This window comes from Cervus elaphus, chromosome 26 (assembly GCF_910594005.1).
Source record: "Cervus elaphus chromosome 26, mCerEla1.1, whole genome shotgun sequence".
NCBI lineage: Eukaryota > Metazoa > Chordata > Mammalia > Artiodactyla > Cervidae > Cervus > Cervus elaphus.
Genome location: NC_057840.1, coordinates 13,658,718 through 13,686,498, shown reverse-complemented (window position 1 = coordinate 13,686,498; position 27,781 = coordinate 13,658,718). Strand labels below are relative to the sequence as shown.

Here is a 27,781-nt window from a genome sequence, read left to right as displayed (position 1 = left end):
CTGGTTTTATTGGTTAATTATTTGAAAGCACTCATTTGTTGTAGCCTTTCTAATCTGTGGCTGTCTGTTTCAAAAATAACCAAAAATGAAACATAAATTTTTTAAAGTACATCAAAACAATCTCTAAGCATGATTTTTCTGTGTGGTTAAAATGCTCTGACAACTCTCTAAAACTGCCTAATGCATCAAATTCTTTTCCTGGTTCATATTTTAAATGGTTGGATAGATGAGCCTCTCTATTAAAATGTTTAATGTTTGAGTTTTCATAATTATGCTTTAATTGATTGTCTTCTACTAGAAAGTATGCTAGGGATTTTGTTTTTTTTCTTTTTTTTTTTCTCTTTTCCTCATCACTACTTCTAGGACTAGAGAAGTTGCAATTTTATAGGTACATAAAGTTACATGGTTAGGTATATTATCTTCTATATAATATAACCAAGAATCCCTTACTTATCTAAGAAACTTCATAATAACTTTTAGTTATACATAGTATATCACACATATATTGTATATGATCTAATCATAAATATGTTTATTATACATACACAAAGATATAGGTATTATAACAATGTTAGGATCAAAGTTATCAATTTTAGTATATCATGTAGTCTCCCTATATGATATGCTAATATACAAATTTATAATAAAAATAATGGAAAAGCAAATTATTTTAGCCTTGCATTATCTTTACTTTTATGGGAAATTAAGTTTCTCAAGACTTTATCTCTCACTAGGAGTAATATACGTAGGTATATTTCTCATGTTGAAAAAAATTCTGTGTATTTTTGGTTGTTGTATAAAGAAATGGTTTGGAATTTAGTAAAATTCTGCAGTGAAGGGTATATATAAAGTAAGTTTTTAGGCTAAGAAAAGGGATATTGCATCTTTCAAAACGCAAAGTCATTTTAATTTAATCACTGTTGAATTATTTCCAAATGTATGCCATTTTTTCATTGGTTATATATTATTTTAAATTTGCAGCATGAATGCATTAATAATTCCAAACATAAATTTGAAATTATGTTTCAGTACAGTAAATGTATATGATATCATGGTCACATACATCTGCTGTAGAAACACCTTTGTGCATTTGTACTATATGGTGCATATGTATATTCACATAATATATGTATGTACCTGTATATTAATAAGATATAATGACTTATTTATAGAAATTAAGGTGTCATTCTGCATATATTCTGTATTAACCTAATAGATCTTTACGTTTTGTATTTAAAGAAAAATAGTCAATTTAGTGTAGAAGTTCTATACACAGCTATTCCATCTGTCATGACATTTAGATGGTAATGGATGATATTATGCTTAACTGCATGTTAAAAATACACAATCCATTTAATTTTTCAATTTTTTTTGGCTATAGAAAAGTCAGCATGTTATTTTTCCAAATTATGTATTTTAAATTTTATTTTCTATTGCGTATGTCTGTTTAATTGCATGGCGAAAGATATCTAACCAATGCATGAGCAAATTGAAATCCAAACAAAAACAAAACATGAATCTTATTTTATTTTATTTTACTTTTTAACGCACATTTTTCTGCTTTATTGAATGTGACAGAGTCACGCTTTTCATTCACCATTGCTTCTCTTTTTCCACTGTCTGTGATTTGCTTGCCAGAAGGAGCTACTATTCTTACTCCTACTACCTGTAAGTAGAAAATGGGTGATATACGACTTTACATGTGTTAAAGATGCAGTATCCCTTTTCAAAAAAACAGCAAACCAAAAAACAGAATGTTTGCAATTTTGATGACTGCAAAAAAATATATTTTTCTGGACTCTAAAGCTATAAAGTTTACCTATTAACCTATTTTATTAATCTTTTTAAAAAGGGATATTGTATTTCTGTATGTTCAGCTACTTTTAACTTTTATTTACGATTTTCCATAAGTAGGCATAGTCTATAGCCCAAAGCATCATTTACATACTTAAGTCAAACCTGTACATTATCAATATGATATCTCACTCATCTGGTAGAGATAGTGGTTGCAATTCACTAATACCTATTTTTACATGTGTGTGCTTTAGTTGCTCAGTCGTGTCTGACTCTTTGCAACCCCATGGACTGTAGCCTGCCAGGCTCCTCTGTCCATGGAATTCTCCAGGCAAGAATACTGGAGTGGGTTGCCTTGCCCTCCTCCAGGGGATCTTCCCAACCCAGGGCTCGAACCCAGGTCTCCCCCATTGCAGGTGGATTCTTTACTGCCTGAGCCACACTGTTATAGCCAACAAAATGACCCAACTGATGTATTCATAGAAGAACATTCAAAATGCCTTCACAGAATGCAAATCAGGTCAGGTCTGACTGTGATAACTTCTCTCCACATTTTCAGGAATCTGGGATGGGTTGTGACTTCAGAACACCTTTGGTTTAGCTATGTAGGCAATCAGTATGCTCTGGTGAAAACGAATGGATAAGAATTATAATGTGGCAATGATAAAGAAAGAAAAAAATCTTTTTAGAGAAGAAGTTTTGAGTTTGTTTATTATGACTTAAATAGGACAAGGATTTTGTAAAACCAAGACCAAAAAAGCAAGCCTGTCAACCTAACAAAACATAATAGGTGTTACATATCCTTTCTTGTGTTCCAGAGTTTTAGCTCTTCTATGCTTAGGTATGAAATGCTACTCTTGATGAGGAAGGACAGTGTTGTCCAGTTTGTTCCACTAATCATTCTCAGCTTATTACCTTAAATTCCAGCATATACATTCAATCCAAAGGAATGATACAACAGAGTATTCTTGGTCATTGCTTGATCAATATTTGATCCACCAAATTTTGAGAGTCAAGGATTTTGATTAAGTATTTGGTGCACATATCCCACAGTATTTACTTCACTAAGTAAATTTAAGTTAGCATTACAGAAGGATTTGGTGAGAGTCTCAATGACTGTAACAGAATTCTGCCAACAGTTTAAATATTACAAACATTTGGCTTTTTAAAATCTGATAAAATAAGCAGGTGTAAAGTAACAGTGCACATAGCTTATTGTGATGGATCATAATATCCTTGTTAAATCATGTTTGATGAAGCCAAAGGTAATTAAATGTACCATTTCATACAATGATGAAGCACTTTTCCTCTTTATAGCCCACCCATATATCCACCTGCAGAAGTTTATGCTGTTGGCTGCTTTGATAATGAAAGTCATTTGCACATCTGTCAAACTCAAGTAGTTGCAAAATGATCTGCTTAACTGTCCTGAAGCGTACGTTATATATGCTGGTTTCTCAGATGGAGACAAAATATCAAACATGCAGGAATCAATAAATATTTAATTATGAGAACATCAGTAATGTTACCATTAGCCATCCATTTATCTATAATATTAGGATTGGATTGCCTTTTTATAGATGTGTGGCATTTCTGTATTCGAGACTATGTATTAGGCTTTGATACTGTTACTGAAGTACTTAGGGTTCCTGGCATTATCAATCATAATTAGAAAAAAAGTTTAACAGACTTAGGTTTTTAAAAGCTGCTTAAACAGATCTAGTGAAGCAAATCTGAATTAGACAGATTTTAAAAGAAATGTAGAAATAAATTATAGTAAAATTTAAAAGTAAACCAGATGTAATTTTTGAACTAAAAATTCATTGGCATCGTCATAGTAACTGTCAGTTCTTGATCAAAGCACTTAACTCTGGTGATGATATTTATTTCTTTTGTAATAACCTGAATTAAAGCCTACCTCACAGGGTTGTTGTGAGGATTAAGGTATAAGAAAAAGCTGATAATACATGGTTGGCAGATATCAACAAAGGTTTTATATGTATTCTCTCATAATCTGTCTACTAACAAAGGTTTGTGAATCTGAAAAGTAAAAGTCCTTCATTGCCATGACTTTTACCTGTCATGCATTTGACAAGTTCATTACTTCTTATTTTTTCTCAATCATAAAATGTTTAAATGATATATTTTAAAGTAAAGCCTCAAAATTTAAACGTCTTTACCATTTGCTTCAAACTATCTGTCTTCAGATTTTTTGCATTGTTTTTAATCCAAATTTCAAGCTGTCTTATTTTTAGCCACGTCAATCTCTCAGAATTTTTGAGGAATGAATTTATTCTTTCTCCTTATCTAAGAAACAAAGATTGAAAGTTATTTCTTCAACTCTTTTTTAAACTTTAAAATGGCAAAGCATTTGTGTTACATCCACATTCTTCTCAAATTTATAACAACTAATGTTTAACTCCTAGATCAGTGACTGCTTCATATTATAATACACATGGCAATGTGACAATTAAAAAAAAGGAACTGGATATAGTATCAGGGCTTAGGCCTTGGAACTAGGTCATTCTTTACTGCTTATTAGATTAATAACCTTGGGCAAGTTATTTAACTTGTCTAAGCCTCAGTGAACTCATCTGTACAATTAGAAATCTCATGCCTTCTTCAGTGCATTGATCTGAGAATTAATTGAGTTAACACATGACAAGTGCCGAGCATATCAGAGACCTCATTCATCCATTCCAACAAGTTTTTAATGAGTGTCTGCTGTGTGCCAGACACTGCTCTGAACGCTAGGGCTATGCAGAGGATTCTTCCCTTCATGGAACACGCAGTGGGAAAAACAAAAGGATACTTGCAATGATGTGATGAGTATTATTATAGGCAGAAAACATGGTGCTTTAAAAATACCTACCAGGGAAACCTAGTCTGAGAAAGATTGTATTTGCTCAGTTAGAGAAGTCTCCCTGATGAGGCAGGACAGAATTATAAGTTAACCAGATATTAGAGGTAAAAGAAGATTATAGGTCGAAGAACAAATAGCCTATAGGCAAGTTTGGAACTCTCCGTAGAGGTTAAGTTTGAAAAGTGAAGGCTGTAGAATACCCTATGACCTACTGATGTGTGATTTGCCCCATACACTCTTCCAAAAAATAGGACCACTTGAAAGAATAAGAAAATATACATATGTAGATTCATGACCTCTCTTTAAAAATAATTGTAAAATTAGAAACTACTCTGGGATCAGATGCCAGTGTTCACATAGGTAAGTTGCCCGCTAAATTGCTCTCCAGTTCCCCACGGTCTCCACCCTTCCTTGTGATGCCTCATGACAGGAAGCAACACTTTTATATTCCGTCTAAAACCTGTTAGGAGTTTTACAGAGCTTTTGCCTGCTAGCCTAGAAAAAAGAGATAAGAGATCTTTCAGTGAATAGAGCAAATATTGCTGCTAAACAATGGTGGTGGTGATGGTGATTGTGATGATGTAGTGGTCGTGCTAGTGGTGGTGGTGGTAGTTTTTGTTATACTTTTGTCATTGTTTTATTATTGATGATACTGTCCTTATCATTGTTATTATTTCTAAAATGTATAATGCCATTTCCATCCCTAAAGCTTACTCTATGACTATCTTACTTAGGTGTCATATATGCTATGTCAATATATTGGATTTTGTTGGGTATGTATCCTTGAGGCTAAGTACTATAATTCTCAGAGAAAAATATCCTACACATGAGTAGCTCTCAAATTAATAAATTAATTTTCTAAAGGAAACGCTTTTGGACATAAACACAACTACTAAAATAAATCACTTTTTTACCATGTTTGTAGTATGTTAGTATATTTATTCTAGTACAGATACTAATGAGAATCAGAAGAATGTACCCTTGTTAATAATCCAACTAAGAAATGTTATTCTTAAAATAGCTAAAATATATTTCCAAGGCACCTAAACTGCTGCCATAAACTCAGAAACATAATCTGGCTACTATAGGTATTTAGAGTCCCTTTCTTTTTACTATTATGAGATGAATATTTATATACCTTAAATAGTTTTTTAATTGCATGTTTCATGTGTAACATTCACAACGAACCAGATTGTATTTCACACCCTTGATATGTAAGATAAAGATGTCAGTGTCTGAGGAGCTCAGAGTGTAACTCTGCTCATTTCCAGATCTCCTGGGTCATTTGTTCTGCGGCATCTGTAAGGCCATTCTGTAGTTGGCACTGTGCCATGGGGCTCCTAAACATATTTTTAGGATCTGACCATGTTTATTATTCATTTGCATAATACTTCTACATAGCACTTTCCAAACTTTTCTCAAAGTGCTTTTCTTATAAAGTACATAATTTCCCCATATATTCCTGAGTGTTTGCATTGTTATCAAGCTGCAGTTGATTCTACAAATTTCCTGATTAGGTTTGTATTAATGTTATATAAATATATTTTAAAATGTGAATTCTACACATTGCATTTTTACCGAACAAAAGACAAAGAGTGAAGAATAGAGTTTGTCTATTTTAAGTGGATGACTGTAATAAAATAAACTTGAAAAAGTAGTCATGTTATTCCCAAAGAACATCTTCTGAAATTTTGATCAAGCGTGTTAATCACCCAGAAGGAAAACCAAAATTTAGCATTAACTTTTCTTTGAACAACTCTACTAAGGAAGCATTTACTTACTGTTTTAATAAAGTATAGTTGTGCTTTATGATAATTTATTGTAATGATAAAATACAAGAAATGATGAGACATTTGGGTTGACAGCTTGAATGTTAATATATCCATATGACAAATAAAACAATTTTATAGCAATCAACAAATATTGCTTAGATGTCAAACTTAATTCCTGAAATTATGATATATTCTTAGAGTTTCTAAGCCAAATCTATATCTTTACGCTCGGGCTTTCCTGAATACTTACTGCTGGTGTCAGTTCCTCTTCAAGCCTCACGCTAAGGTTTCCCTTCCGTATTTGTCTTGGCAGCAAGCTTGCTAAGAAACGCAAAGATGCGATGGGGAACGCCCGGCAGGAAATGACACATATGGTCAATGCTATGGACCGAAGTTACGCTGATCAGAGCACTCTGCATGCAGAAGACCCTCTTTCCATCACCTTCATGGACCAACATAATTTTAGTCCAAGATGTAAGTTCTTTACCAAAATTTTGATTGATGACTTTTAAAGCTATTTAATTTCTCTCTGAATTCAACACATTAGCTTTTGAATAGTGATGGGAAACCAGGCAGAGAGTGGAAGAAGAAACTGGAAATAGAAAAAGTGATATGGATTACTACGGAGTGTATCAGAAGGCTTATTGTCAGTCTTGATATTGGATTTAGTTTAAATTCAAACTGTACGAATTTTATTACTATAAGAGACATTCATACACCACTCAGACCAAATCTGATTGCTTTAAGTTAAAATATTTGATTGCCTGCATAAAATTAGCTCATGTCAGAATTTATAATTGTTTTATATTTGAATCTTCCATTGTATAAGGTTAAGTCTTTTGAGATATGAAATATCATAATTCTTTCTGGGAATTATTGGCATAGGAAAAGTCATTCTATTTAATTATTCTATAGATGCCTCAGGAATTTCAGTAATAAAAAGTTAACCAGAGAAAAGAGAAATCTACATACTGTTAGGTATCTGGTGTGAAGTCCAAAAGTTTACTTAACTGAGGGATTGACAGGGAATGGTGAAATCCATCTATTCACTCATCTGTGTTAAGAATTGCAAATGTTTGTCTATAGAGACATATCTTCTAAAACAGTTCCTCTGAAGTATTGTTTAATGCCCCATCATCAGTACTACTGTTTATCTTCAAATTTTCTAGAATTTTTTTTATCCCTTTCTATAGCACTGTGTTTATTTTGTTACTTAAAATTAAGTTCAATTACCTGATTGTCTCTTCAAATAGTTAAGTGAAATTGGTACTTGAGGAAAGCAAATTGTGTTTATCCTAGGCCTTGTGTTCACAGAGGCATTTGCCACAGATCCCAGTTTGGGAAAAACTGTCTAAGGAAAGAAGCCAACAATAGAAGTGTTATTTTCAATACAGATTATAAAAATATGTAGTGGTAAGACTGAGAAAATAAAGTATTTGTAGGTTTATGCATTTATGGCTTTTCAAAAGGGGATGTTTTTTCTGAAATGTTCAGCTTGGTGCAAACTTTTAAAAAATTATTGGCCATGATTTTCCTTGATATATACCTATATCACATTAGTAGTTAAGGATATTATAATCAGTCATTTTGATATTTAGTTTTAATAGTGATAAGGACTTTCTGATCTGTTCTATTTTTTTTCACTGTAAGATAAATAATAGAGAAAAACATAAAACATTGTTGCTATTGAAAGTTTTGCTAAAAGTATAGATGTATCGCTTCTCTAACCACTTGATTTAAAAATTAATCAATTAAAGATTTGAAAGGATTTTTGTTTCCAAAGTTTTTCTATCTAATGCCTGTATACCTTACTAGGAAGCTTGAATTTAGCAGTATATCTATAAATATACACTTAAGAACTTGGAGAAAGTATTAAATCTATTTTCCAAAGTTAGATAAAGTGGAATGAATATAATTACCTAAGTACCTCACACTGGATAGACCTAAATGCACTTTTTTCCCCCTAATTTTAAAATCTTTATAAATTGAAGTTGAATCTTCTTGGTTTTTAAAATTGGACTGACTACTGAACTATAATTATAGATGCACCTTTCCTGGTAACCCAAGTTGAGAAAGAGAATGTTCCCTTTGCAGTGATTATAGTATAGTAATAAAGTTACAGTTAATAGTTATAGTCATAAATAAAGTTTAATAGTTATATTTCTTAAGAAATGATGAGTCTATCTTAAAGGAAAAAAGAATATGAAATACGACTTTAGGGCAATGTGTTCCTTCATGAGCTGTGTTTTCCTGCAGTGCCCAGTGATCCGCTCGTGCCGACCGCCGTGTTAGGTGAGGCCCTGACTCTCTGCCCTCTTTTCTGCATGGACCCCACTTCCTTGCATGGGTCACAGCTTTGTCCTCACGGTATTTACACTGCAGGAAGCAGTTTGATTTTGAAAGTATAGTCCTGATTTTACCAAAGAGAGCCATTGTGATCAGCCCAATTAGATCTAGTGCATTTCAAATTAGTTGGGTATACTTTTTTAAAACAACTTATCCTTTAATTCTTGGTTCTGTTCGATTTGGAGTGAGTACAAGGACCCTTACTATGAATATATCAGTTCAGTTCAGTCCCTCAGTCATGTCTGACTCTTTGCGACCCCATGAATCGCAGCACACCAGGCCTCCCTGTCCATCACCAACTCCCGGAGTTTACTCAAACTCATGACCATCGAGTCGGTGATGGCATCCAGCCATCTCATCCTCTGTCATCCCCTTCTCCTCCTGTCCCCAATCCCTCCCAGCATCAGGGTCTTTTCCAATGAGTCAACTCTTCCATGAGGTGGCCAAAGTATTGGAGTTTCAACCTCAGCATCAATCCTTCCAATGAACACCCAGGACTGATCTCCTTTAGGATGGACTGGTTGGATCTCCTTGTAGTCCAGGGGACTCTCAAGAGTCTTCTCCAACACCACAGCTCAAAAGCATCAATTCTTCTACACTCAGCTTTCTTCACAGTCCAACTCTCACATCCATACATGACCACTGGAAAAACCATAGCCTTGACTAGACGGACCTTTGTTCACAAAGGAATGTCTCTGCTTTTTAATATGCTATCTAGGTTGGTCATAACTTTCCTTCCAAGGAGTAAGCGTTTTTTAATTTCATGGCTTCAATCACCATCTGCAGTGATTTTGGAGCCAAAAAATTAAAGTCTGACACTGCTTCCACTGTCTCCCCATCTATTTCCCATGAGGTGATGGGACCAGATGCCATGATCTTAGTTTTCCGAATGTTGAGCTTTAAGCCAACTTTTTCACTCTCCTCTTTCACTTTCATCAAGAGGCTTTTTAGTTCCTCTTCACTTTCTGCCATAGGGTGGTATCATCTGTATATCTGCGGTTATTGATATTTCTCCCAGCCATCTTGATTCCAGCTTATGTTTCCTCCAGCCCAGCGTTTCTCATGATGTACTCTGCATATAAGTTAAATAAGCAGGGTGACAATATACAGCCTTGACGCACTCCTTTTCTGATTAATGTTTATATATGCAAGTTAGTAGAATGAATCCAAATGTACACATTTCAGGGGCCAGTGCTACCAGAATCGCTAGTGTATATATATAAAATATAGCTGATTTAAAGGGATTTTTCTAAATCCTCCTAATTTTATAACAACTAAAGAATACATTTCCAAGTAAACATTAGGCATTTGTGCATTTGCTTTAGTTTTGTCTTAGTTAAGAATTTATAAATGCAGGTAAAATTGCAACAGTATTAATAATGGAGTGTTGCATTCTATATGCACTTTACATGATAAGTGTTATCTTTCAAAAAATTTACATTAAGTCAAGATTTACCACTACATTGGAGAAGGAAATGGCAACCCACTCCAGAATTCTTGCCTGGAGAATTTCATGAACAGAGAAGCCTGGCGGCCTACAGTCCATGGAGTCGCAGACTTGGCCACGACTGAGCACCTAGCACTACCAGTATGTAACATCTAAGACAGCTAGTATTGCTACTAATAAATAAGGCCGTTTCAGCTGTAAAATTAAATAAATCTTTTACAGTATATTTAAGAATGCAATGAGTTTCATTTCGATTTGTACTCTGTCCCTTGACTAATTACACAGCAATGATTCACGACCAGCTGGCTTGTACGTTCACCAGTTGTCTTATCAGTTTGTCCCCCATGCTTCTAACATTTAAGATTTAATCAGAGAAATGTAGAAATTGCCAGATAAATGTACCTTTAAAATTCCCAGTTCTCATACTTTATATTTAAATTTCTTTGAACATAAGACATCAGTTTACACATATTTTTATCATCAATGTATTCAGTGTTTAATTATATTTTCAAAATATGTTAGAACAATACAACTAAGTCAGTTAAGTAAAATATACCTTTTTGACTAAAATAGTTATTAAAAGTTAAAATTTTATAATACAAAGGTATATTCTAAAAGAATCTGTAAGTCAGTTTTTTCTGTCTCTGACTGCACTCTTCCTTTGATATTCTCAGCAACAAGGGCAGGGAAGTGAGCTAGGGAGTTTACCCCAAAGGATGGCCTGATCATATAGGGAGAAGCCAGGAATCATGGTCTTTGAGAGGCATCAAATTCCTCTGAAAATGTCATCTTCTGTTGAGCACTGTAGAATGAGGTCAGCATCAAGCTCATAAGTTAAATTCAATGAAGTTATTAAAAATTCAAGGAAAAAGATAGTTACTTAACTGTTAAAATTTCATTATGGTAATATTCAAAGACATGTAGAATTGGGTCTAATAAGTCTCAGTCCTCTTGTGAACTCACAAATATGAACTCATGAAAATATTCATGAAAAATGTCTTTGCTTCCCCTTCAATAAAATGATATAATAATTCTTACCATACCTTCTCCACAGAGGTTAGTAAAGAGAAAGTGATAATGTATAAAGTTTAAAATATTATTTTAATAATTTTCCCCATGAAAGAGGGTATTTATTTTTAAGGAAGGCTAGAGTTAACACAACAGAGTTATAAATCTATTCATTTAAACAATCATGGTGCATTTTATTTCATTTTGTAAGTCAAGCTGGTTAATATTTTTTATATTTCTTCTTTGAAAGCTAAATAACTTATTAATCATACCAAATTTAGAAATGATTTGTTGCATTTTTCATCATTCTTGGAATCACCGTGTTTATAGTTGTTTTGCATCCAGTTGATTTTGTACTTATAAAGCAATTTTTGAAATCACTTCAAATATTGCTTGATATTAATACCTGCTTACTGATTTCAAAAGAAGTCAGAAACTTTTGTATTGATTCATATTTTTGTTTTTTTGTGTTTTACTGCTGCATTGGGTTAAAGTCCCTATTACTGGTAAGTGTATTGCAAAGAACTCTAGAAGACATTTCCATCAAAGAAATATTTAAAGTTATTCTTAAATGTGTAGTAAGGATAATAATTAGCACATGGACTCTTGCTTGTAGTCGCATTGTTAGGTAATTCAATGAGGTGAGGTAGAAATGTATAGATATTAATAATTCACGTGTGATTATTTTAAAAAATACTGCTCATTGTACCACTGTATTAAAGCTTAATGCAAAACAAAAGGCACTGTCTACTTCATATGGAGACGTTATCGTGTAAGATCTGGAATACAGATGAGTCCTCTGTTTCTTACTGAGCCTTTTACAAATGTAAATATTCCACTGCTCCAACAAGTACAATGTAAGCTCCTGGTCTGCTTCTCGGAGCACTTACTACCTCTATTCCAGCTTGGATGATTGCATTTTGCCTTCCTAACATTCTGTTCTCTTTACTTCTTATCCTAAGCTGTATATTCTGTGATAGTGCCCCGATCAGTGGCTTCTGGATTTAATTTTCCAGGGGAGATGTATATTTCTTAATGTCAGTCTATTGATTGCAGTATTGTAGCAAAGGTAGACCAATTGAGTGTTGTCTCATAGAAAAAATAGTAAACGCTCATGAATCATGGTTGCTAGCAAATGTTTGTGTGTAGAGGGGTGGGAAACCAGAGTAAAAAGCGTTAATTCGTTTAGGTATTTTTAGGTCACAACAGAATCCAACCGAATTTTTTTTTTTAATTCAATGTGGACTTTTATAAGTAAATGCAAAAGAAAAAACTACGTTCAGCCTAGTAAGAGAAAGTAAAGTAAATGCAATCAAGCTAAATTATAGAAGCACACAAATCTGATTGTGGGGTTCTTTTTCTTTTTTTTTTTTCCTTCTCCAGGAAGAAAAAGTGTTTATCATGGGGACAACAATTCATTTTTTGCCATATCCTATTTGTAGAGTTGGTGATAGAACAGGCAAATGTACCAGCACTTGAAATATGTTTAACTGTTAACTAAATATCGTTCTCTACAGTATGCAGTATCATTAAAACAAAATTTTCCCTAAGAGTGTACTTTCTTTTCTGTTAATGAGTATGGCACTATAATGTTTGCCAAAGTAACACCCCTTAAAACATTTGTTTTTTTGAAGATGGTAAGTTTAAATGTGATCATTATAAGCATGCCTCTTCTCGCTGTAATGATTATCACTGTGGTCATTAAAATAATATTTATTTTTCAGAGGTAAAATGTTCTTGCTCTTTTCTTCCTTCTTATGACAGAGACTTAAGAGTTTCTTTTCATTTTAAGCTAACAACATAGTTGGGATGGGGCCTGCACTTAAATGTGGGTGGTGAGGGATTTAATGGATTTGTAACTAATTGATTCATTGCAATATTGAAATATTGAGTGACTGCTTTTACCAGGCACTAAGAATAAAAAGAAAAATATGACTCTTGTCTCTACATGCTAAGCATTTAGAGTTTAGTTAGAAAAAGAGATCAGGAAATAAATGATTAAAATACATTGTAAGTGAAATGAATGTAGGAGAACAGAAGGCCATGGGAACATAAAGCAGGCGCTATGTAACTCAGCCAAGATGGGCCATGGAGGAATTCCAGAAGAATCTAAACATTTTGTCCCAGAGACAAACCAAGGTTTCTTGTACACAGTAACCAGAAGAGTCAAAATGTATCAGCAATAAAAAAATACAGCTATAATAATAAACCAGGGGAGTAGAGATGAAGTGTAAATGCACATGTAACCTGGCTAGCAGACGTACTGGGCCATGGGCTGATTCTGTAAAATGTTCAAGTTTCTGAGTCTGGAGTGTTTCATGGTAAAAAGTCCCAGGTGGAAGGGCATAGTAGGACTACAATGGGGATGGGTTGCCTATTGGGAGGTTGGGATATGGATGGGAAAGAATTTGTTCAGTTTAATCAACAATGAAAACACCTCTCCAATTGACAACTTGATCTTCTCGTCCCACAATATACTGCTATGACTGCAGATACAAGAAAAAAGTCAGAACTCAGCAAAATCTCCCACTTACACTTCTTTAAAGTGGATCAGCTGTTTCTCTACATCTCACAGCATCTGTTGTCTTGCTTATATACACATATTAATAATATGCCCTGACCTCCTACCTGGAGTAAAAGGTTTTGTCTTTATAGGGATGCTGCCCTAGGTCTGCACTATATTTCTTTCTTCCTCCTATTATCAGAAAGATCATAAGATCTTAAAATCTGCTTTGCATAGATATATATTAAACAAGGTAACTTTGTCTTTTTTTTAATCTTCTGGAATCTGAAACATGGCAGATGAGAACCACAGTGCTACAGCAGAATCCAGTCGCCTCCTTGATGTACCTCGCTACCTGTGTGAGGGGACAGAATCCCCTTACCAGACGGGACAGCTGCACCCCGCCATCAGGGTAGCCGACTTACTGCAGCACATTAATCTCATGAAGACGTCAGACAGCTATGGGTTCAAAGAGGAATATGAGGTGAAAGTTTCAATACTATGTTGAATCTTGTTTCTAACCATGATACTCAGCAGAATTGAACACCTTTTCCTCCCATTTACATAGCAAGTCCTGGAATACTCTGTAGACCCTCTAATCCTTTGTCTGTGAACAATCAAGTGGGCATTCGAGGAGAAGGATGTAGATGGATTGAAAGAAAAGGATACTTCCTGGGGGTATAGCTGGGTCAAAATTCATTTTAATAAATAATGTTGGATTTCATAATTTCTTTTACTGTGCTACCTAGAGACCAGTTTGTTAGACCTTCTGTTTTCCCCACTCAAAAATCCATAGCAATATACCTTGAGTCCTGGTGTACCATTGCAGTTTCTGCCAATTGAATGACCTAAGCAGTGGACACTTGTCTGCCTTTTTGCGTGTTGACCCTTTGTTGAAAATAAGATCAAGCTATGTGTGCTAAATGTGCTCCTTGTCACTCTGAATTTTGTTTTGAGGATTATAGGTTGAGGGTGGCTGGGAAGAAAAACAGTACTGCAAATTCAGACAACAAAAAGCAGCCCAAAAAAGGATGTGGGAAATTCTTGCATCCTTATTTCCCCTTCCTACCCAAACTAAAACAACAAGATTATACTACAGAGGAAGTTATTTAACTAAACATCCCAATGTATATAATATAGCAAAAAGGGAATAGTTCTTTTGCTACTTTTCACTTACTGAGAAATGGCACTCTGGGGTGTAGAAGAAAGTATCTTCACCACCATACACGCACAGTTAAAATGAAAGAAGCCAAGGAGTATTTTACTTTGAAAGACCACCTAAAATATAATGCATCTAACTTCATAAGGAATCTTCTAAACATCTCCTTTTATTTACAGATTACTTGTTATACCTTAGTTAGGGAGTGAATGAAATTATTTTTGAATTTTGAATATCAGTTTTAGATATACGCTGGGAACACAATGCTGTGGTGACAAAATAGTGCAAGGAATTACAATATTCTGTCAGAACTATCTTGTTGTTCATTGCCTGTGTATTCCTGTGTACCTTGCTTCAAAGACCATTGGCTCTTTGAAGACCCCATTTCTTGCGTTGAGCAAAGTTTAAATTTTTCTGCAAAAAGATATCTATACCCATACTTTAAATTGCTGCATATGGTAATTAAACCAATCAACAAATTCATCTGTTCCAAGAATCTTGGAGATGGTGACTCTTTTTAATTTTCATACGGTCTCTTGTTGTGGAGACTGAGTCCTTTTCATGATCTTCAAAGAAACTAAAATGTGATGTATTGCACACGATTTAATGAATAATTATGGGAGAAAACTGGTTTTCTTTGTCCTGTCAGAAATGCTAAAGGAAGCATATTTTTGAAAGATGCTCATTAAAAGTAGTTTTGAAGTCTCTGATGCTTTCTCTACTTCCATCTCACAAAATTGCAGTGATGTTAAATTTGAAATACTTTCAAGGCTCTCCCCCCTACTTTTTCCCCCCTAAAGTAGTTTCTTGTCCTCAATTTGAACTCAGTCCAATCCAAGATGAACAAGTAGGAGTCCAGCAAACAAGCTTTGAGGTCTGAAAATTGATTGTTTACTGCTGTAGGACTCCCTTCCTCCCTGAGAAAGTGACTTTTACTATTTTAGTCTTTAAAACAGACAGACTTGATTCAAGGAAAGGAATTAAATTCAGTGTGCGTGTTAATTGTGCTTTTTCCTAGAGCTTCTTTGAAGGACAGTCAGCGTCTTGGGATGTAGCTAAAAAAGATCAAAATAGAGCAAAAAACAGATATGGAAACATTATAGCATGTAAGTTCTCTTATGATTCTTGATAAATGTAAAAACCATGTGTAGAAGATAAAGGGTAAATTTGCAATTACTCCTCCTATGGTTTTAAACTTTAAAAAAATCCCAGAGGATGGCAGTCTGTTTATAAAGTAACCTATTTCATATTATAACAGCATTGGATATTGGCAGCAATTCTGAAATTGTCATCAACCGCATTAATTGACTCAGATTCTTCATCTTGTGATGATAATGTCCTGCTGAATTTTATGTTTGCATATAAATGCCTGGAGGTGTCATTAACAACTGAAAATATTAGGACAATGAATATGAAGGATTTTTTTCATTGCTAAATTACTATAACTCTTCCACCAGACACATTCAAGGTGGGAGTGTTATTCCTTCCATATACCTTGTTTCCTTTCTTGGAGTCAGTGCCTGAGTCCCGTTTACTCCAAGTTATTTATCATTAGGGACTTCCTCCTGATTAAGTCTTCAAGATGTATTCATGAGATAAATAAATTATCATATGGAACCATAGGAGCAGTAAGAAGAGTGACAGATTGTTTAGCTTGTAACTAGCTGATGATTTTACTTAGACTACTTTATTCTCAATTTAAATTATTTTACACTCTCTTTTGAATACATCAGTTTAACCTTTGTGAGAGTAACCATAACTCTCACAAAATAAGTTGAGACTAAGGTTTCGAAATTCACTCCCTAATTCTGTGGCCCATTTGCTGTAAAGTACAGGGAGAAAAGATCCCACCCATTTAAAATCATGCCTAACAAGCAAAATTAGGAGTTAAGGCAAGTTTAGCAATTCAGAAAAATTTATGACTCAAATGATGATTTATCAGACATTATTATCATGTCTACTAAAAATTTCCTAACTATGAAGATGCTAGTCATTGAAGCTTTCTTAACAGAATATTATCATCAAAATAAGTAATGAGCTCATTAAAGTTCTTGCATTTTTTCATATGACTAGTATCCAAGGAAATTTTGGAAGTATATTATGGATAATCTGTTTATAACCACTGAATTATTTTAAGTTTCTACTAGGGTCATTGTCTCAAAAAAGGGGGGAAATTTAATAGCTGTTACTTCATCCTTTAAAAATCTCAGATGATCACTCCAGAGTAATTCTGCAACCTGTTGAGGACGATCCATCTTCAGATTACATTAATGCCAACTACATAGATGTAAGTATTTTTACCTGCAGTATGCCCAATTTATTGGCTTATATATATATGTATATATATAAATCTTTTCCTTGTTATTACCTATAAAGTGATTGCTAGCTTTTTAAAATAAAGAACAAACTGTACACTTTTCTTTGTTCTGCGTCCTAGTACTTACTGACGTTGTTGTGCTTCCTTTCACACCTGACTTTGGTTTGGGCTGTAGATTTGGCTGTACAGGGATGTAAGTACCACTATCTGTAAATAACAGCACCTGTTATAAACATTTAATGTGACTACTCTTATCACAGTTTTTACTAATGCTTACTACTAGTTCTCTCTGCATGCATCACCTAACTAGCCTCATATAGTATATCTATGTTCATTTTTTTGTAACTCCTTTACATGTGTAAAGATCTATTTTACCTCCCTCCCTTTTCTATGTTTAGAAAAGCAGGGTCATTTTTAGCTTTTGACAATTTATTATGTACTCGAGTTTTATTTGTTGATGGTTTCTGTTTCTGGCTTTTATCCTACCCCTCCCTAAACATATGTGAGAAGCTGGATAGTATGATGTGTATTAGTATTTCTGAAATTTTACTTCATTACATCTGACTTCTGATGTTAAAAATGGGTAGGGACACTATTTTGTGGTGTGTGGTATTGGTTTGTAAAGTATTAAAATTACTTAGGCAAAATAATTACAAAATTGCATTTGTGAAATACACATATCACACATATATATTGAATCATAAAAATGAAAGTTTGTTTTGATCATACATTCCACTGTTCAGTTTTGGTTGACATATGTACATGCATATCCTTTGTTTAATGCAAGTAATTATCAAATAAAATAAAATATTAAGGATGCAGTGTATTACATCCAAGAAGGACAGGCTCTGTTCATATTTCTTGGTTCAGAATCACACTGGAAATCGCAAGAATGTCAGCTCATCCCTCTGTCCCTCGGTTTCCTCATCTTTACAATGGAGATAATGACAATACCACTAACCTCATCATTTTATTGTGAGAATTAAATGAAGTAATTCATGTTGATCATTTAGCACAATGCCTAGAACATATTAAGCACTCATTAAACTTCACTATTTAAAAAAAATAGTTCAGGCATCCTGAAATGAATTAATTCTAAATTTGCATTACTTGTAAGGCAAAAGATAGAAATATCAACAACTGCAGCATATATGATACATTTATAGATATGCAAAATATATGTATAATTCGGATCTAACTTTTTATAATTTCTATAAATAAGAAATAATTTTATCATATTTACCAAGTTCATGTTTTATAGTTATTTTGTGACATCATTATATATTTGAATTAATGAATTTTATTAACTATAGTCTTTGATTATATTGGTTAAATTTTTGATCATTATTTTACTCTCATTCAATATGGAAAACTAAACAGTCTACTCTCTAGAATAAAAATATCAACAGTTCTCTGACAAATTTGTACTTGTTCTTACCTATTTAGTTTAACCTTGGTTTTCTGTCAAGACCCTGGCAGGACATTTGGTCCTATCCAAAACATCCATTAAGACATTTGGTCCATACCAAAACATCCTTGATATTTGTTCCTTTTCAAAATGTCCATGGAGACATTTGGTCCATGCCAGAAGTCCTTGATATTTGGTGCCATCCAATACCATTTGGCATGGACCAAGTATGCTCATGGACATTTTGGACAGGAACAGTTTTTAAGGACCTTTTGGCATGGACCAAATGTCTTATGGACACTTTGGGCACACCCGAGGGTCCTGCAAATATCAAGAATTTTTGGTATGCACCAAATGTTTTGTAGGTGTTTGGATAGGACCAGATGGTCTGCTAACTCAGGCTTTTACTAAAGCCCTTTGCTGAAGACACAACAAAGTCACAGCTTAACTCTATTAACATTTTTGCTACTAATGATCTATTGAAATTCAAATCAATTGAAAGCAGCTAACAACTTATCTTTTATTTGGAGTAATTTCTTTATTGGAACAGTATCAAGTGCTTAACCACATAAAACTCTTGGCACACTATAAAAAGAAAGAAAAAAGTACTAAACCTTTTGTTCAGGATAAGATGCATTTTTTAAAAAGATTTTTTTCCCTATATATGTGTGTACCTATAATTATGTGTGTGTAAATTAATATTATCAGCACACACAAAATAGTTTTGGCAGATTCCTGAACATATTATAGAATAGAAATATTCTCTAAAAAAAATCTCAGCAGGACTTTGACTTGATGCACACATGCATTGTCCAGCTCTAACATTGGAATGTTCTGTTCTTTTTTATGGTTCTAATATGTCGTTGTCCATTTGTAATGCAGTGTGTTGTATTTTTGGATGATAAAATAAGAATTAATATTTTTGGACACAATTTTGCCAGGAATGAAACTAAAGAGTAACATGAAGGCATAAACATTTTAGTGAAACCAAGCAAAATCTATAAAGTTCTTTCCCAGCAAGCAAAACTGAATTGTGCAATATATATTCTAATCAGACCCCTTAAAATATTTAATTTTTGTTTTATTTTTACCTTTCAGATAACCTAGGTTTGAGAAGTGAACTATGAGTTCACTACTCATTTCTGGACTTTTTACTATAACTTAATCTTAACAGGTGGTTGTCTTCCTCTTTTTATGCCTTCATTCATTTATTTCTGGCACTGATATAAAATGATGACTACTTTGTTCTCCTATTTTAGGGCTACCAGAGACCAAGTCACTACATTGCTACTCAAGGTAAAATTTTGCCTTTTTAAATAGAGTAGAATAATCAAATAATAATAGAGTAATCAGACTTGCTTAATTCATCCGTTTGTTGTTTTCTTGCAGTTTGATCTGAGTTAAAAAAAAAATCAGCTCTTCCAGTTGACACTGTTCTTTATTCATCTGTATAATACAGATTGTTTTATCTCTTTAAAATGTATATAAATTAAACCTTGCTTTTTTTTTTAAATTAAAAGTAAAAGAGAAGCTGCTGGTAGTCTTTGATTTTTGGTTCTTGGTATCCGGATGTCCCAGAGCACTAGTAAAGAGTGCTGGGCAGAGAAATTACTTATTTTTTGATGAAAGCAACTGAGATCTCATCTTATATAAGGCGCCCATTTCCTTGCAGCAGAGTTTGTTGGCCTGGCATGTAATAGTACCCAAGGCCAACATTGCTATAATGAGATGTTGGACTGTCTTGCAACAATTTTTTTTTCAAGTCAAGGCTAAGACATAGCAAAGGGCTGAAGGGAACTTAGTCGAGTTCATTCTTCTTGGAAAAGTAGAAGTAAAGAGATCTTGTTAGAGTGGCACATTGGGGAATAAAAGTATCCTTACGACCATACCAAGACCACCTCTAGTTTTCTCCCCAAACTGACTACTGACCATCAGATGAGAAAACTGCACATCTTATTTTATAAAAAGGGAAAGTAAAACAAAAGTTAATTTCCTGTTTTTGCAGAGGTCATTTTCTAAGTGTTTTTCATATATCTTTGGAGTTATACTGAGTTTAATTAATTATAAACTCTTTTAAGTTAGAAAGATCATCCATGGTAAATGATATTCTTGTTTCATGGCATAGGGTAAAGTTTAGCCCAGTAGATGCTTTTGCAGCTCAGAGATGATAGCATAAATTAGAACATGTCCTTATATATCTGATGGTTCTTCATTAACCCCTAAACTTACACTGTTTATAAATGATGTGTATATATTTAATTAGTAATGTGTGCTGTTTGGTTGATGGTGGCATAAGACTTCCTATTTTCCCATTTACATGAAGATGAATTAACGTAACTTAGAGACAGATATAACCCCTGCTTCCCTGGTGGTTCAGTGAATAAAGAATCTGCCTGCTAATGCAGGAGACGCAAGTTTGATCACTGGGTCAGGAAAATCCCCTGGAGAAGGAAATGACAACCCACTTCAGTGTTCTTACCTGGGAAATCCCATGGTCAGAAGAGCCTGGTGGGCTACAGTCCATGGGGTTGCAAAGAGTTGGACACGACTGAATGACTATACAACAAGAACAAGAATAATAGACAGATATAAGTGCTAAAAACTAGTGCTATCTTCTGAATTTGGAAACACAGAAGGCAAACTGAAGCAAGCAAACTTGTACACACCTATTTTTTTTGCCTTTAGTGTGAATTTAGATATGAATTGAATTGAAGTACTTTTAGTGACATTTTGTGCTAGACCTTTATGTTTTCTACTTTGGTTCATTTAGTTTATATTGTTCTTTTTCTTATCTACACTTCTTTTTAACTACAAAATTTCTCTGATAACATACTATTCAAATTAATTTTTTATAGGCCCAGTTCATGAAACAGTGTATGATTTCTGGAGAATGATCTGGCAAGAGCAGTCTGCATGCATTGTGATGGTCACAAATTTAGTTGAAGTTGGCCGGGTAAGAGGCAAAAAACACCCCGTGTGTTATAAAATACCAGTATAAGTTGAACAGCAAAACATAATACACTTAGAATAGAATACCATTTAATTGTTTGAAAAAATTTCTTAGGCATAGCATTTCAACTGAGTGCTCCTAAGTGAGTCTTTGATTGCTAAGAAATGATTTGATTTCTCACTTAGTAAAGTAAATAAGCTTTGATTTTATGTTAGAATCTAGTTGCATAGTCAGGCTTCTATGTTTTTAAGAGAGTACACAAAATCTTTCTATTTATTGTTACAGATTCTTTTATTTATGGATTTTTTTATTATTTATGGATTTTTAAACCATCTTTTAACTATGACCTGAAGAGTTATCACTGAAATTAAATCATCTTGGTTAATGTGTGTTATATATTTAGGTTGACCTATATATACTTTTTGTCATTTAGGTTAAATGCTATAAGTATTGGCCTGATGATACCGAAGTTTATGGTGACTTCAAAGTAACTTGTGTAGAAATGGAACCACTTGCCGAATATGTAGTTAGGACATTCACCCTGGAAAGGGTAAGTACCCTAACCTTCTACAAAATTAAGTATACTGAAATTCTTTCTTTTTTTTTCCTTAAAATCCCTGTCAAGAGTTGTTTTAAGGATGCTATAAAATTCATCCATTTACTTGTTCATTTCACAAGTATTTATTTGAGAGCATAACATGTACCAGGCATGCTTCTGAACCTTGAGACACATATTAAACCCTTTCTTTTGTGGGAAAGGAGTAGTTGAAAAAGTAACATGTGAGTAAAGGCTTGAAGGAAGTGCGGGAGAGAGTAATATATATCCCATGGAAGGGTAATATATCCCATGGAAGGGTTATATCCCAGGGAGGTTGTCCCAGGCAGAATATTCCTGATGGAGGGAACACTCATTTCATAGACTTAGAGGCATGATATTCCTGTCGCAGTGAGAAATATACTGGAGTCTAGGATATTGAGAGATAGGTAAGTGAGAGGGAAAGAAATATGATTTAAAGTCAGGGAAATCACAGAGCCAGATAAGTGAGGTTTTGTGAGCCACTGTGATGATTTTAGTTTGTATGAAAGGTAAAAGTAGCCGGCCATTGGAGAGTATGAGCCCAGGAGTAACATGATCTGACTTTTTTTTTAAACAGGTTCAGAAAGACTGAAGCTAGTGGGCAGTGTGAGAGAACTAAAGTAAGACATAAAAGCGATAACATACATTGTTACAGAAAAGTTTAATAACTTTGACCACACAAAAGTATAAAGTTATCTGTATCAAAAAATTTTAATTAAAAGATGCACACACAATAAAGAAATTGTGATTATTTAATATTCTTAACTCATAGCTTTAATATAAATATAAAGGAAATACTAGAATCTCTGCCCCACAAAAAGCAACTGCTAGCATGCTTATTGAAAATGTTTCACCTGATGTGCTGGTATACCATTTTTTACTTTCAAATCAGCAAGCGCTTTTAGAAAAAGAATAATAATCCTCATTGATTTTAAGGGTATGATGAGACATATTTTCATGTGTTGCTGATCATATTTAAATTGCCATAAGCCCTCCAGCTTCCCAGGTGGCGCTAGTGGTAAAGAACACGCCTGCCAATACAGGAGACATAAGAGACGTGGGTTCAATCCCTGGGTCAGAAAGATCCCCTAGAGAAGGGCATGGCAACCCACTCCAATATTCCTTCCTGGAGAGTCCCATGGACAGAGGAGCCTGGCACGCTACAGTCCATAGGGTCGCACAGAGTTGGACACAGCTGAAGCGACTTAGCACACATGCACACAAGCTCTCTGTAAATCAGTAAAGCAATGTTTTATCTGCAGAATTTTAGAATATTGATATCATTTGACCACAAATTTTACCTTCCATGCACCTATCCTAAGAAATTTATTTAAACTACAGTTGACTTCATGGGCTTCCCTAATAGTTCAGTTGGTAAAGAATCCACCTGCAATGAGGGAGACCTGGGTTCCATTCCTGGGTTGGGAAGATCTCCTGGAGAAGGGAAAGGCTACCCACTCCAGTATTCTCACCTGGAGAATTCCATGGACTGTATATATATATAATTATTATTATCACATTTATAAAGTATGTATAAAAATTTCTTGGACAAATCAAGCAGAATAAATGAGCAAAGATGTAGGAGATTTCAAGAAAAGAACCATCAAGCATGATTTAATGAATAGCTGTATTCCATTATCATTGAAAGAGAGAATTTGGAATATACATTCTTCTTATAACTTATGAAAAGTCAATCATGCCTTTGCTGTCCACCTGGAGCTATCATAAGATTGCTCATCAGCTATGTGTGCGTTCTAATTCACTTCAGTGGTGTCCGAGTCTCTATGACCTTATGGGCTGTAACCCGCCAGCCTGTTCCGTTCATGGGATTCTCCAGGCAACAAAATGAAGTGGGTTGCCATGCCCTCCTCCAGGAGGTCTTCCCCACCCAGGGATTGATCCCACCTCTCTTATGTCACCTGCATTGGCAGACAGGTTCTTTACCACTAGCACCACCTGGGAAGCCTCTTATCGGCTATACTCCAATATAAAATATAAAGTTAAAAAGAAATCAATCACAAACTTAGTTATAAAGGAAACTTAAATACATAATAAAAATTCAAGATGTTTCCAAAATCCAGTGGAAAATAACAACAAATCACTGACCAGCGACTCCCCAAATTAGGCTCAGAAATCACCAAAGGCCTCTTATGAATAATCTTTGAATGAACTATTGCCTCCAATGTGAAGAGCCAACTCACTAGAAAAGACCCTGATGCTGGGAAAAATTGAAGGCAGGAGGAGAAGGGGATGACAGAGGATGAGATGGTTGAATAGCATCACCGACTCAATGGACATGAGTTTGAGCAGGCTCCGGGAGATGGTGAAGGACAGGGAAGCCTGGCATGCTTCAGTCCATGGGCTCGCAAACAGTCACGACTGAGTGACTGAAACACAATTGCCTCAGAACTAAAAATATATTATGATGATAAATAATTTTATATCAAAATATTCCACAAGTTAGGAGAAAAATATATAATCAAACGTGATTTCTATCTTGAAAGATAGCCTAAAATCTTGTAAAAAAAACAGTTAAACTAGAAATCAGGGGGAAGTCAGTAAAACAAAGGGAAATATAAATATAAAAACGAGACACTGACAAAAAAGAATAAATTTAATAAAAAAGCCATTTCCCTGAAATGATCAATAAAGTAACTAAACCACTTGTCAATTCCAAATGAAGAGCCATCAAAACAAAATATGTAACACTGGATAACACAAAAGGGACAGAACTATAGCTATAGCTGCTATTAAGAAAGTTATATTATGTGTGAATTTAGAGACAGATCTTAGTCTAGATACAATGAAATTCTAGCAAATAATTATTTCCAGTATTTAACCCAAGGAGAGCTCGGGATCTGAACAGCTGGTAAAAGAAAATAAGAGTGTTGAAATTTGCCATTAAAATTGCATTATGGTTTCATAATTGAGGTGTCTTTAACCTCTAAAGAATAACTAATGAATAGCTAATGCCTAAGTTAATCAAACTATTTAGGCCATAGAAAAACCATTAAAACCAACTAAATATGTTTTAAAAGCTAGCAGAACTGTGATAACAGAACCACATAAAGACAGGACTCTCTTAAGCTCTTCTCTGTCTCTCTTTTTAGATCTCTCCCTGTTTCTCTTTCTCAAGTATACACACATACAGTTTAATTCAGGACATACTGAAAATGTGAATCCAGCAGTGAATTAAGAAAAGATCATTACATGATTTATCATGATTGCTTTTTTAAGATTTAAAGATTTTACAACTGTGGTAGGAAATCTAAAAGAATATTTCATTATCTCAGTGCATTAAAGGAACAAAATCCTGTGATTTCATTAATACATATTGTAATGCACCTAATTTTATTTAAAAGACATTTATAGTAATACTCCAATTATATTAGAAAAAAATAAGGAGACTCCCTAAACGTGATAAAGCTGTTTCAACAATAACCAGTAGCATACATATGAAGGAGTGAAAAACTAGAGGCCTTACAGTTATTAATATAATCAGAGATGCAATGTGGATAATCATGGTCACTAGTGTCCAACATTTTTGGAAGCTCTAGGAAATTAAATAAGATAGCAAAAGGAATAAATGGCAAAACTATTAAAAAGGGTGCAATTGTTTTAAGGTGTAATGATTTTATACAAAAAAAGCTAGTTAGAATATTTAAAAAAAGAAAATCAAAATTAGTTAAGTGACTAATTCAAGATATGGAGATCCAAACAGTCCATCCTAAAGGAGATCAGTCCTGGGTGTTCATTGGAAGGACTGATGCTGAAGCTGAAACTCCAATGCTTTGGCCACCTCATGCGAAGAGCTGACTCATTGGAAAAGACCCTGATGCTGGGAAAGATGGAGGGCAGGAGGAGAAGGGGACGACAGAGGATGAGATGGCTGGATGGCATCACCGACTCGATGGGCATGAGTTTGAGTAAACTCCGGGAGTTGGTGATGGACAGGGAGGCCTGGCGTGCTGCAATTCATAGGGTTGCAAAGAGTCAGACACGACTGAGCGACTGAACTGAACTGAACTGAATTCAAGATATATTTTCATTATATTATTAATAAAGATATAGATTTTTAAAAATCCCTTTCATAATAATAAAAATTCTTAAGTATCTGTTCTTGCTGTTGTCCAATTCTTTGTGACCTCATGGACTGTAGCCCACCAGGTTCCTCTGTCCATGGAATTCTCGAGGCAAGAATACTGGAGTGGGTTGCCATTTCCTTCTACAGGGGATATTTCCAACACAAGGGTTGAACCTACATCCCCTGTATTGCAGGCGGATTCTTCACCACTGAGCAACCTGGGAAGCCCTCTGAAGTATCTATAAATATATTTAGCAAGAAAGAAACAGGTCCTAAGTGAATAAAACCATTACAAATGTGTTGAAGGACACAGACTAAGATATGAATAAATGGAGACATGCCCCATGTCCCAGAATGGGAATACTTGGCATTAATAACTCCTTATGGAGTTGATACAATACTAGTTATAGCATTATTAAGGTTTTTTTTTTTTTAGGGTTTATTTTCAATTTATTTTCCTTATATAAAGAAACACTGGAAAAGAGTGATTTTTAAAAAATCTATATATTTGAAAATTATTCAGGAAAGTTTAAGCAAAATGAATAATAAGAAAACATGTACTGCCAGATATTAAAATTTTCTAAAGAGAGCAAGGCCCTTACAGCAACTCCAGCAAAAGGATCAATGCTGAGGAGATGATCTTTGAACAATGTATGGCCTTCCTCAGTAAAGTTGACTTCAAAAGTACTTAAGAAAGTGATTTTGTTTGCATGATTTCATAGTGATTTTTATCATTGTCATTATTATACTTACTTGTTGAGCCCTGCTTTGTGTGGGGTTTTGTACTCGGAACAGGAAAGAAAAAGAATTATAAGATGTGATCACTGGCTTCCAAGGCTTTGGTGATAATTTAGGATGGAATTAAAATTTCTCATTTAGTTCATTTATTTCATGAAATTTTTTCTACCTTTTCTGAGGAACAAGTGAGATTGCGATTTCACAGAGTTCATAGTAGAGTTGTAAATATATAGACTATAGTGGGGCTTGGAGGGCCACAAATGTGGATTCTTAAAAATAAACTCTGCAGCATCTCATCTGAGTTCTCCAAGTGCTGTTCTTGCAATCTATGGGCTTCTTTAAACAAAAAGGAAGGGAAGAGTTTGAAATGCGCATTGAAAGGTTTCTCTAAAAATTAACCCAATAGGAGAAAGGCACAGCAATGGATGTTTGCTTCTTTCAGTTTGTATTTTTGTTGCTATAAATAATCCTCTGTGTGCTGATTTATTTCACAGAGCTAAGAAAATAGTCTGGCCAAAGAACAGTTTAGCTGTCTGTATATTTTTACAAACCCATCTAGAGTAGCACTGTTCTGGAAAATCCCTACATGCCATGCTTCAAAACCATTTTCAACATGGATAAGCAAGGCATTAAAATCTCTTTGTAAGGTGAGAAGCAGAAAGTTGCTTTTATACTCCACTTGAGAACTCAGTGCGTTGTGGGTCAACAGGGCAGCATTTTAACTTCCCATTTCTTCCTTTTCCCCTAATCATTTTATGTGTTGTCATTCCAAATAAGGAACAGACTGTCAAGGTAAATAAAATTTACCCAGACTT

The 27,781-nt window shown here is 34.3% G+C and overlaps 1 protein-coding gene across 5 annotated transcripts in view; it reads left to right on the top strand.

Annotated features, from left to right (window-relative positions):
• PTPRK (protein tyrosine phosphatase receptor type K) overlaps positions 1–27,781 on the top strand; it is a 602,016-nt gene that overhangs the window by 558,992 nt on the left and 15,243 nt on the right. For 2 of the 5 annotated variants that reach the window (XM_043888550.1, XM_043888549.1), the window contains exons 15-22: positions 6,743–6,903; positions 8,686–8,721; positions 14,033–14,217; positions 15,911–15,998; positions 17,103–17,179; positions 19,877–19,913; positions 21,473–21,570; positions 22,001–22,117. In XM_043888550.1, the coding sequence (XP_043744485.1) occupies positions 6,743–6,903; positions 8,686–8,721; positions 14,033–14,217; positions 15,911–15,998; positions 17,103–17,179; positions 19,877–19,913; positions 21,473–21,570; positions 22,001–22,117 (799 nt within the window). Of the gene's footprint in view, positions 1–6,742; positions 6,904–8,685; positions 8,722–11,724; positions 11,737–12,613; positions 12,956–14,032; positions 14,218–15,910; positions 15,999–17,102; positions 17,180–19,876; positions 19,914–21,472; positions 21,571–22,000; positions 22,118–27,781 lie in introns of those variants that run through there. The other 3 variants (XM_043888551.1, XM_043888552.1, XM_043888553.1) reach the window with 2 other exon arrangements.